The 12,275-nt window shown below is 26.7% G+C and overlaps 2 protein-coding genes across 2 annotated transcripts; one reads left to right on the plus strand and one right to left on the minus strand.

Annotated features, from left to right (window-relative positions):
* Positions 1-1,219: 1,219 nt before the first annotated feature.
* Positions 1,220-5,796, plus strand: LOC108773879 (circadian clock-controlled protein). The gene is made up of 4 exons (XM_018539832.1): positions 1,220-1,418; positions 2,621-2,852; positions 5,085-5,230; positions 5,313-5,796. The coding sequence occupies exons 1-4, from the start codon at positions 1,343-1,345 to the stop codon at positions 5,606-5,608; spliced, it is 750 nt and encodes a 249-aa protein (XP_018395334.1). The 5' UTR covers positions 1,220-1,342; the 3' UTR covers positions 5,609-5,796.
* A 2,463-nt stretch (positions 5,797-8,259) lies between these two features.
* LOC108773885 (uncharacterized) lies at positions 8,260-11,171 on the minus strand. The gene is made up of 3 exons (XM_018539846.1): positions 11,105-11,171; positions 9,555-9,917; positions 8,260-8,733 (listed from the first exon to the last, which is right to left on the minus strand). The coding sequence occupies exons 1-3, from the start codon at positions 11,163-11,165 to the stop codon at positions 8,426-8,428; spliced, it is 732 nt and encodes a 243-aa protein (XP_018395348.1). The 5' UTR covers positions 11,166-11,171; the 3' UTR covers positions 8,260-8,425.
* Positions 11,172-12,275: the final 1,104 nt, after the last annotated feature.

Below are 12,275 nucleotides of genomic sequence, written 5' to 3' on the forward strand. Positions count from 1 at the left end.
TGTTTGATGCGCTACATTTTTGTATAATATTTATTGAATATATTGTAAAATTACTATCTGTCAATATCGCAAAAAATGTTAAAATTAGATCAACTTGTTTCTTTATTCTTATCGAATATATATAATCTTATCGCCAGTTTTACATTAAATCTTTGAAAGGAAGAGCGTCGAATAAGACCATTGTGTAAAAAATTTTCTTTGACAGCCTTATATTTTCTTATTATAAATAAATAAGAAATCTTCATTTACAAAAAAAGAATCAATAATATTCTAAAGATACGTCAGATGTGTATCTGTAAAAAATGATTGAATCCAAAAACTTATACTTTTCACATAAAAAAAGAGTATGATATAATTATATACTTATTACATATATTTATGAAACAATTTAATAATGTGTTTTAATAAATATTTATATTTAATAATACAATTTTATATAGTTTTAATAAACATTTTCTCATTTTATTTCAATTAAAAAGAAATATGTTTACATATCAAATCACTATAATCGTCTATAATTAAAATAATTTTTAATCCAGATTCTAAATTACCGCCAAACTTTTGTATTATTTTCAAATAAAATATGAAAAATCTGTAATTTTTAATAATTTTTTCATTTTGTTAAAAAATGCATATAATACACCTTTTATCCTTATAACATTCTTATGTACAAATTTTAATAAAATTAAAGAGAGCGAATTTAATCTTTTAATTTAAACCCTAATAAAAACAAAATTTAGAAAACAGAAAAACATTACAATTATTTTTCAAATTAGTTTTTCAAAAAAACTAGTGAATCTTTCAATTATAATTGCTATGTAACGAGAAATTGATTATTTATGTAGAATTTCCTCCGATATTATTTGATCAGACATCATATGACCTTGTCATTTCCTCTTTGCTTTTAGTAGAAATCCATGAGATATGAAACCGAAGCAACATCCGTGATACCGTTTAATGAAAAAGCATATATTAGGCTGTCATTGTCTGCATAATACGCATGTCCACAATCAAATCATCCATCTGTACATGTTCATTCTCACAATCGGTACATGCACTTTTCTTTTTGCAAGTGCATGAAGACAGATATCATATAAGTAACAATAATGACTTTTGTTTTGTTTGTGGGGGGTAGTGAATGATATGGAGAAGGAGAGATGGTCACTGTTATAAGACGTTCGGATTGTTAGGTCAACACTTCCAGCCCGACCATCTTCGGACCACCTGCCACCGTGGGTCCTCGGTCCAGCAACCCCGTCGTCGAATCTTGCACCCAGGTCTTTATTGTCAGAAGACAATTCCGTTGAGCTTCCTGTCTGCTTATTTTCCATTTTTGTAAAACATGGCATCAGTGAAGGCAACATTTACGATTCTCTTGACAGTGGCGACGACGGGCGTAATAGCTTCACGAGATATACGTAAGTAAACAATATAGGTAAAATCCCTCAAAAGTAATATTTATGCTTTAATATTGATTAGTATCATAAGTACTGACAATTAATGTCAATGAAATAAAAACTTTTCAAGGATAGTTTTATATGATTTATTTTTCGTAATCTTATGCTGTTCTTCTAGTATACTATTATATAAGGAAGTTATCAAATAAGAAACAAGAGAGAGAGAGAGAGAGAGAGAGAGAGAAGAGCTGAATTCTAAAAGTTGATTTAATATCTGTCATTAACATTATAATTAAAATTTTTTAAATACGTTTGCAGTTTAAGATAAACTTATATGCAATTTAAGCTAATATCAACATTAAGATTAAATACTCCAGGTGATTTATAATTTTTGTTAGAATTTATTCAAGAAAAATATACATAGAATTTTATTTATATAACAATTTTACACGAAGAACATATTATTAAACGAATATTTGAAGAATTGGACACACATACACGGACATATATTATACAGGGGATCTCATAGGAAATGTTAAAATTAATCAGTTGTTATTTTTAAAAACATTTAAGAAAAATAAAATTTATTTAATAGAGAACATTTGACAATTTTATTTACATTATAAAATAAACGTTCGGAAATATTTTTTGGAAATATTAATATCATTTAATAAATATTCATAAAAATACTAAATAATGCTAGCTTATATAAAAAGTAACTTATCGCATAAGAAACATTTGTGAGAGTTTTGATTTGTGTAGAATGAAAAATTATATGTGTCATTAAATTGAATATTTTTACATATATAAATTTTAATCTTATTTTTATATTCTAATTATATCAAGAAATATTACATAAAAATTATCTCAAGAAATATTACATAAAAAATATAAATCAATTTAACAGAATATATTCCTTTATAAATTATATTTACATTGCATTAATATAAAAATATTTGAATAGAGAGAGAGAGAGAGAGAGAAAGAGAGTGAATAATAAATATAAAATTTTCTCTTAATCACAAAGATCGTATAAATGCATTATATTAAAAAAGTATTACATTTTATAAAAATTAAATCTTGTAATTACAAATAAAAATTAAACGGTAAATAAAAATTAAGGATTAATGATATAAATTTATAGCAACAATTGCTTATTATTTAATATTTTCCATTTTACTGTGTATGTATCAATCTGATGATAGCTTTCATTATAATTGCAGCCGAGTTCCTGCATGTTTGCCAAACGAGCGATCCGCATTACGAGGAATGTATCAGAGAGAGCATAGAACATATGAAGCCGTACCTTAAGACAGGTGTACCAGAATACAATATTCCATCATTGGAGCCTCTCATACTAAAAAAATTAACGTTTGCTCCAACAAGTAGTTTACAATTGGAGGCATCTGAAATCGTGACACGTGGTGCTAGTAACTTTATAATTAAAAAAGCGAAGTAAGTATAAAAAACGTAATACTATTTATTACAGAACAATTTACCAAAATTAGTTTTAAAAAATGCGAACACGCGATACAGTAATATGTCTGTGAAATAATTGCAACAGTATAAATACTTTAAAATTTTTTTATGAGCAGATTTGAAAAGTATTCTTTGTCGCTAATTCTCTAACATAAAGTTAAACTTGATATTCTTGCAAAATATTTTTTTGTAATTATTAATATCAGGTATATCGATAACTTGTTTTATTTAACAAATTAGATGTTTTAACTGAATTTAATTTAATTAATTTGTTAAATAAAACGTAATTGGTCTTCCTCCCTTCTTCCTCCGATAGAACCGACGGTTTTCGTTTTCACAAAAATGACATAACGTAAATGATATAATACAATAAAATTCAAATTAATGAAATCTTACAAATCACTTTAGCGTGCTTGTCTTTATTTTTAAACAAGCGTGTTGAATCTCTGCACAATTATGCGAGTAGTGACCTTGTAAGAAAATATTATTAGATAATGACATCCTTTTGCGCAAAATTTAAGTCTACGAATCATTCATAATGTTAAATTGAATCACATTGTCTCTCTCTCTCTCTCTCTCTCCCTCTCTCTCTCTCTCTCTCTCTCTCTCTCTCTCCCTCCCTCTCTCTCTCTCTCTCCTTCACAATAAATCCAGCCAGATTACATAAGATTACAAAGAGATGATTATGCACACATTATGATGTTTTTACTGTCATTGACTTGTGATGCATACTACCTGGCAATTCATTATAGAAAAAAAATAAATTTATAAAATACGGAAAAAACAACAATATTCCAAATGTATGGTAAAGTATTTAAAAAAACGTTTTGAATAAACATTCTACAGCTTTAGAAAAAAGAATAATGCTACAAATTTTTTATAGAATGCTTTGAAAAAAGCTAACACTTTATTAATAATAATATTTAAAATAAAGAAATGTGTATGACTTCGTAATATTTGTATTGTATTTTTAAATGTAATTTTTCTTTTAAAAAATTTCACGTTTTATTAATATTTTATAAATAATGCACTAATAATTTTTTAATTATAATTCCTATAATCATAATGTACTAAAAATATTAAAATAAATAACTATTTAAACAAGATTTCATATATTTTCTTTTAATATACATATTTTAACATAATAAGATACAAAATTTTTTATGAATTATTTATTTTTAATGATTCGACTTCAATATTTTTGCGCACAGAATAATGAGACGAATCAAGTGTTTTAAAAAGACACATAATCACATTTAAAGAAAATTATGCAATTTGTAATAAGCAATTGAGGAACGGACGCTGTGTCGTTTGTATTCTACGCATAGACGGCCGTGACACGAACACTCCAAGTGTGTCTACAAAGCGTCAACAATACTCATGCCTACTTCTCGAAGATTGCAAAAAAGAGTTAAATAATCGATACGGACCAGAAAACCGGACGAAAATTGTAATCGCCGGTGGTGTTTCTCTCTAAAAGTAGCATACGAAATTAAAATTTGAAAATACATTTATATTAAACAATATGTCGAGCGTTGAGAAAGCAGTAGAAAAAGACAGAACTTACAATAGCGTTGTAATAATGTAAATAATAAGGAAGGCTCGACGCTGTGCATTGAAATTATCAGTATTGTAATAATTTCCCATGTGTGAGAACTATGAAAGAGAAATTCATTAATCCAATATATCGTGTATCCATCAAGATATCCATCCACATTCCATAGAATGCATATTATACTGTTCGTATTGACTCTTTGTATTATATCTCAACACAATAATGCCAAGAATGTATAATACTATAATTTTCTAGAAATTAAATGTAATTTATTGTTTATAATTTTATTTTAATTGCAAACATTTTTATTAAAAATCTTACATTATACTAGATGTGTAGAAAATTACAAAGTTAACACACGGTAACGGTATATAGTGATTCAATAGTAACAATATTTATGCCGCAACAAAAATTTATGAATTCATGTAAATCGTAATCTTTATATCAGACTTAGATTAAAAAAGATTAGTTGAGATACGCAAAATGAAAATCCTACTTGTATCATTTTGAGAGATTTCTGTCATAAGTTAAATAATTTCACTTATATAAATGGAAATTATACAGGCATAAATTGGAAGGTGTAATGAGCGTACAACGAATTTCTCCCGTTATTTTCTTGATTAGGTGTTAATACTGTCGTTCTTTTTTCCAAGAATCGATTTAGACACTTTGATCGTTCTTGTGGATGTGGAACTGCCAAATATTCAAGTTGAAGGGATATATGGAATCGACGGCAAGTTACTGTTACTTCCGATTCGCGGATCCGGCCCGATTCATGGCAATTTTTCAAATTGCATAGGTACTTGCCGTATATAAATTCTAATTCTGTAATTTTATACATTTGAATTATTCATCTTATAAAATCTCGGTCAACTTTTCAGGCGCTTGCAAAATACAGATTGAAAAATATCTCGACGAGGACGGCGAAGAGAAGATGCGCATCAAGGACTTCAAATTGAAAATCTCAGTAGGAAAAGGAATGATAAAGCTAGATAATCTATTTGGTGGCGAACAAGCCCTTGGAGATGTCATTAATTTGGCTATCAACAACAATTTCGATATCTTCCTGAAGGAGCTTTCGCCGCAAATAGAAAAGGGACTATCTGATTCATTTCAGGATATTGCTAGCAGTATCATTCAACAGTTTACATTCGCACAACTCTTCCCCGGCGCATAAATCGACCAATAGTGATCGGGCGGGCTGGAAAACATAAATTAAATTTTTTGCTAAATTACAAAATAAGCAATAGAGTGAATCAGGAAAATTTATTGCTGTTTTTCACTATATTGAATCTACCTTCCTAAGTTTTTTAAAATTTTATAACACAAGGATGAATGGTTTAATCAGAACTAAACCAAAATTCAATTTTGATAGAAAACAAGAGAAGAATTAAACCAGAATTATGGAACAACTTGTTAGTATTACTTAAAAATTCCATTATAATCGTCTTGCAGAAAACGTTATGATCTGATAAATTAGTCGAGCATTTGCGCAACTCTTAAAAAGAGTAATGATACAATAAAAAAAAACTTTTAAAAAGAAAATACAAGAAAAGATATTTTTTAAATAGTGTAAATTCTTTAAAAAAAATTGGAAAAACATTTTTGTCAGTTTTATCATAAAATTTTTTGACACGCAATTTATGGATTTGTTACCATTACCATTAATTGCAAAAAAAAATTAAGTTATTATAGTACTTAGAATTAGATGTGGAAATTTCTTGGTCGAAAATCATGTACTTTTCTCCAAATTTGTCAATAGAGCACAGTACAGCAAAATTTTTGTTTCAATTTTAATTCTTTCATTATTAACTCGAATTAAAAACTTTGAATCAATCAGATGCAAATAAAAAACGATTATCAACGCATAATAAACGGTACTGTTCAAAATAGGTCTAATTTGCTTGCTAAGAAAGAAATAACAATCAGCTGTATAATCTTTGTGATTATAACTTATAGACTTGTAATATTACTTTAATACTTTTGTAATTGTCGTACCAAAATCGATAAATTCAATGCTTTATGAATCATCGAAAGTTTCTGACTATAGTATTTGTTAAATGATATTAGCATTATTGGATCTTTTACATATACCATGACATATGATTATGTCTTATGCGACTTTCACGGTAGGGTATATATTTCCTCCAAAATTATAATTTATTTGTGAAATAACTCACATATTTTTAAATAGGTATGTGTAACATTTTATAAATTAATCAGAAGCTTATCTTAAGTATTATTACACATTCTTTACAATAATACTACCAGTCAATCCATTTTGCGAATTGTATTGTGATATTTATTGTAATTTGTAATTTATTACAAAGATATTAAACGATATATTAATTTAATTTAATTTAATAAATGTGCTTGTAATGACATTGTTGCATCAACAACTAACCAAAGTATTAATAAAAAATATTAATAACAGAATATTAATAATAAATTGTATTACATACAGATAAGTAAAATCTTTGATTATTAAATCTATGTACATATGAAATCTACGTCAAACAATTTATAATTCATATTAGAAATTATAATTTATGCATTAGAGAGGTTTTAAATTATTGCAATACACAAGTAATTGCAACCATACTCAACTTATAGTACCGTAATTAACATAAAATTGACAATAAATATAACGTATCTTAAATATAATTGAGACTTATCAAGTCATTTGCTTTATCTTTTTTTGTTTAAATTTCTTTTAGGAAAACAATATCACATAGGTACAACAATATTTAATTATTTAAAGCAGTTTTCTTCAACATTATAAAATACACTATAATGAACACATACAATATTTAACTCTATGTATGTTACCTTAAAGTAATTTATTGTTTAATATACAACTTTTTTAAAATTTTTTTTTAACATATGTAGACATATTTAGGTTGTTAACCCTCAACTACAGCAACGAGTCATTTGAAACCAAAGTCAAAATTTTTGGACGATTGTACAATCTGTATGATTAATACTATAAGTTTTTAAATTATATAAAAAGCTTGATATCTTTTTTCCTTTTTTTTATCAATCGCTATAAGACGGAAGTTCTATACTTGAAACAGGACGCTTTAGAATTTAAGAGTAGTTTTCATAGCCGTAAAGTTAAGGATTTTCTAACGACATAAATATAGTCATAAAATTAGATAAATAACATATATTATGTATATAATACATAAATATATATTATATCTATATTATAAATAGATATTAAAGATATAAATATAAGGATACGTAAAATAAAAAGCACATCATAGCAATTTTATATCTACATGTTTTCATTTTTTCTAATAATTTTATAACACTTATATCAAAAATTAGATATAAAATTCTTATAAACATTATGCCCAAACAAATAGAAAAAGTATTTAAAATTTTTAATTTAACACAAACTTTAATTCCAAATATTTTTCCAAATAATTCTTTCGTACCTCCGAGATATACATATATATCTTATCTACTAAAAAATTATAACTTTTAATAAACAATTAATTGTATCGACTTTTACCTTGACTTGTTCTAAAAAAGAAGGTTTAAGCTGCACGTAAAAAATTCACACTCTGAAATGTAATGTTTTCATAAAATATATATGTATAAGCTATCTGAATTTTACAAAATATAAAATTTTTGGATAGTTAAGAATTATAATCGTATATTATATATATCGTATATTACATCGAAAAATAGAATTAATGCTAATTATATATTCAGAATCTTATGTACATGTATGCTGTGATATATATTTAAAAAAGTAAAGTTCAAAATTATACTTTAAATGTATAATACTAATATATTTCAGTTCTTCATGACTGCCATTATTTTAAATTTAAATTTAGAATCAGCATCCCCAAAATCCCCTATAAAACCATCTTCATACAAAACGCATCTCTTTTGGGATACCCGGACGTACGAAAGATTTAAATAAATCACAAAATGGGCAAAATGATTGTGTAACAATGGAACTTAAAAACTCTTATTATGCGGTTTATTCTCGATCAGGGAAAAGTTCCTCTAATGTAAAGTGTTTAACTATATTATTGGAAAGCAAGAGAATTCGTTTGACAATTGTTTCTTCTAATGCTGGTTTGAAGACAGCAATAACCTCCTCTTGATTGTTGCCTATAAAATTGCTAATGACTTCATTTAGTCGATTTTGTTCTGCATTATTCAATCCATACTCAGCGGTGTATCCTTTGACGTCGAGATTTATCTTCATCTTTGCTAAATACACATATCTTTTGCCATTTTTGGTTACTACTTTCATGTCCAAATTTACCTTTGCTTCTACATTATCTACAAAATCCAGATTAATAATTATGACGAAAAAGTATCGAATTGTAAATCATTACGTTGAAATAGACATTATTTTATTTTCCTCACGCGTGCACGTAATGTGCCCTATTTAACGTTTTTGCGTGCGGTAAATAGCCAATACCTCAAGCCGTTGAGTTATTTCTCTAACCCCATGCAAAAGCGTTACATTATGAAAAATAACGCAACACAGTGGTAGCGCTCGTACAAATATCAACACGGAGAAACGCGCGCGACCGAAGCGTTCTTTCGGGGCATCTGGGGGGGGAAAAAAATAAGCATAGTTTTCTCCAATAATAAAAGTAACTACGACAAAACGACAATACAGTATCTATAAATATCATTCAACTTATAATAACGCGCGTTTAAATTTATAATTTCAAATTGTAATAATCTCACAATTATAATTAAAAGTAATGAGCAATACAAAATTTAGTATTGTTAAATATTTATTTACGAAATATTTTAATTTCTTTTTCGGGCCGCGCCCTCCCCCCGAATTCCCCCTGCTTCCTGCGCCCCACGCACCATCCCATAAGTCGCACTCGTTTTGCTCGTGCGACTTTATAATTGTATAACATATTACTAACACAGTGCACTCGTGGTGAAAAACTCTATGTGCAACTCATATGCTATAATTGTCTATAGCGCGACGCGGGCGCGGGGAAGCGCACGAGCGAAGCGACGCTTCCCCGCGCCCGCGTCGCACAATAAACAACTTTAACATACATGTTACACAATGTACTATTTCTGTCTTTTTAATTATCATATAAGTATAACGCAATATCGTTTATCTTACGTACTTGTAGTGATGTAAACCGGTCCCTTGTTAACAATAGGCACTAATAAACGTATGTCGAAATCGTACGTGGCATTCAATTGGAGCCGTCTGAATAAAAGTTCAACATCGAAATGAAGTTTCTCGAGATCTGAATGAAGGTATTTTACGACAAAATCGCAAATTCCCGTCACTTTCACATTTTGAAGAGATATCTTAGAATTTGGCGTATCAGAAATGATTAGTTTCTCAATAACTAATGGATTGTTCGGCAGAACGTCCAATTCCGGGATTCCTTCGCAGATCTTATCTTTTATATTATCAATGTTGTCCAAGATGCATTTATTAAGATTCGGATTTTTGCGTCCGCATACATTAATAAAAGAAGCTGTAAAAGATAATTATATCTTTATTAAATTAATTATGAATAAAATTATTAATATTAAAGAATAAATGAAATAAAAGATGACAAAATGTAAAAAATAAAAAGCTATCATAATATTAAAGGATTCCTTATAATAAAATAATGTAAACAAATTTAAAAACGGCTATTAGGAGTCAACGCAGTAAGAAGTGCGCAATAAATATATACTTTCGATAATATAAAAATATATTTAATACTAAATCTTGAAGTACTCAAATAAAATTCTGAACGTAAAAAATAAAAAAAGCAATTTTTTTATGATATATATATTTTATGCAATATATATATATATAGTAAATGATATATAGTTTGTAATATTAAATTATGATAATATTAACAGCGTTAATATCAAATCTTGAAAAATGTAAAATAATGTAAAATTTTTAATTAAATCACAGCATACGTGAAATAATTAATGAATTAAATTTTATATTTAGTTTTATATATTTAATAATAAAGTATTTAATAGTAAAAAAATCCTGAATATTGACGAATTAAATTTTATATTTATTCATAAATTTTATATTTGATAATAAAGTATTTGAAAATAAAAATATCTTGAATATTACTACAGAATTTTTATTTAATACTTTTGTTACACTGTTTTTGTATTAGAACATATTTTTTTAAATATAAATCTATTACAGGTGACTGCACAGCAAGTCAAGTCTACGAAATATGTTGTCGCGTTGGAAAAATTCTTTATAAGACGTTCTCTTCTAAATGTATGTGCTGTATTATAAAACACGTAACGAAATGTTTGACAAGAAACTCTTGTTGAAGTTGATATCGGTTACACCTATCATTTTAATTAAGTGCTTCAAAGGTGGAACATAGCTTCTTTTCGTAAGTATTTTTTCTAATACGCGTTCACGTTATTGCTATCTAATAGGTACATGTTTACGACCTGGCGAGTGCTAGGCATGCAGTTTGCATTAACTCGTTGAGCTATTGCATTATACCTTATAATTAATATTATCGCAATGTCTGCAACAGCAAAGATATTTCTTTACACAACGATTATCTTGAAATATAATATTTTATTAACATAAAATATTTTATCTACAAAAAAAGTCGATAAAAAAATTAATAAAGAAGAATTATAAGCATTTTTTGTGACAAAGACAAACATATATATTTTTTTTACTCACGTATTTCTGCTGCAACATAATTTGTTGCTATAAGCGCAAAAGCAAAAACTATAGTAAACATATTACAATCTGAAATTTATCTTTTAAGAAACACTTTCTAAAGATAGGTATATACTGTAAAGTGAACCAAACAGCTGAATAGCGAATGGGTATTAAGACTGATTCTTGCGTATTGCTGGAGCTTATATATATATATATATATGCGTCCTTGTTCAATATTTTATTAACCAGTCTCTTTCTTACTCTATAGCCATGACTCATATAAAATCAACGATCACATTTCTGTTTACATCAGTAAAGTTAAGTAAAATTCAACAATAAGTAACGAAAGAATAATACAATCTTTCATGTAAAAAGACATATTTTATTAAATTAAAATATATTTGATATACGTACAGGACATGAAATAATATTTATGTAAATGTTGCATGTATACATAAATAAATTTTTAAAATGTGCTTATTTAAACAATCCAAAAAGTATTGTAAAATATTTCAGTAGTAAAATAGTATTGCTAAAAATCGATAAAAAGGAGAAATCGATCAATTTTTTTTTTAAATAAGAGAATTATGTTCATACAATTGCTACAGACACTATTTAATTTAATTATAATTTTTCTTATTTTTAACGTATTAAACAAATATAAATATATCTTCAACTGTGATTTTTTTTATTTTTTAATGAAATAACGGAATTATTTTTTGAAGTATTAAAATAACTGACAACATAAATGTTCTTGGAAAGTATCAGATTATAACCTAAATATTAATACGCAGAATACAACCTTGCAGTTTGATTACGTAACAAGGAAGATAACTTTTTTAAATAAAAGTTATGTAGTTATAATTATAACCGATCAATTGAAGAGAATTTAATTAATGAATTCCAATTTTTTTTCTTCAAATTGTATACAATTAAATATATATACAATCTATTTTTAAAACATAATTAGTTGTGGTAACAAATAAGACTTGCGTCAAGACTAATACACCTATATTCTTTACCGGACTTTAAACAAATTATTATCTCAAATAAAATGTTAACAACAAATTGAAATATTTTTACTTTCTAAATATTTTTAAAATAATCTAAAAATAAATCTAATTGTAAAATATTGTCCAAAAATTGTATTCACAAAATGTAAATGATACGTGATATAAATATATATTAT

The sequence above is a fragment of the Cyphomyrmex costatus genome, unplaced genomic scaffold (genome assembly GCF_001594065.2).
Source record: "Cyphomyrmex costatus isolate MS0001 unplaced genomic scaffold, Ccosl1.0 scaffold223, whole genome shotgun sequence".
NCBI lineage: Eukaryota > Metazoa > Arthropoda > Insecta > Hymenoptera > Formicidae > Cyphomyrmex > Cyphomyrmex costatus.

Coding starts and splice junctions, on each gene's coding strand:
- LOC108773879 (XM_018539832.1), top strand. CDS start 1,343: ATGGCATCAGTGAAGGCAACATTTACGATTCTCTTGACAGTGGCGACG. Junction 2,853..5,084: donor TTTATAATTAAAAAAGCGAA/GTAAGTATAAAA, acceptor CTTTTTTCCAAG/AATCGATTTAGACACTTTGA. Junction 5,231..5,312: donor CAATTTTTCAAATTGCATAG/GTACTTGCCGTA, acceptor TCAACTTTTCAG/GCGCTTGCAAAATACAGATT.
- LOC108773885 (XM_018539846.1), bottom strand. CDS start 11,165: ATGTTTACTATAGTTTTTGCTTTTGCGCTTATAGCAACAAATTATGTT. Junction 9,918..11,104: donor TTATGTTGCAGCAGAAATAC/GTGAGTAAAAAA, acceptor TATCTTTTACAG/CTTCTTTTATTAATGTATGC. Junction 8,734..9,554: donor ACCGGTTTACATCACTACAA/GTACGTAAGATA, acceptor TGGATTTTGTAG/ATAATGTAGAAGCAAAGGTA.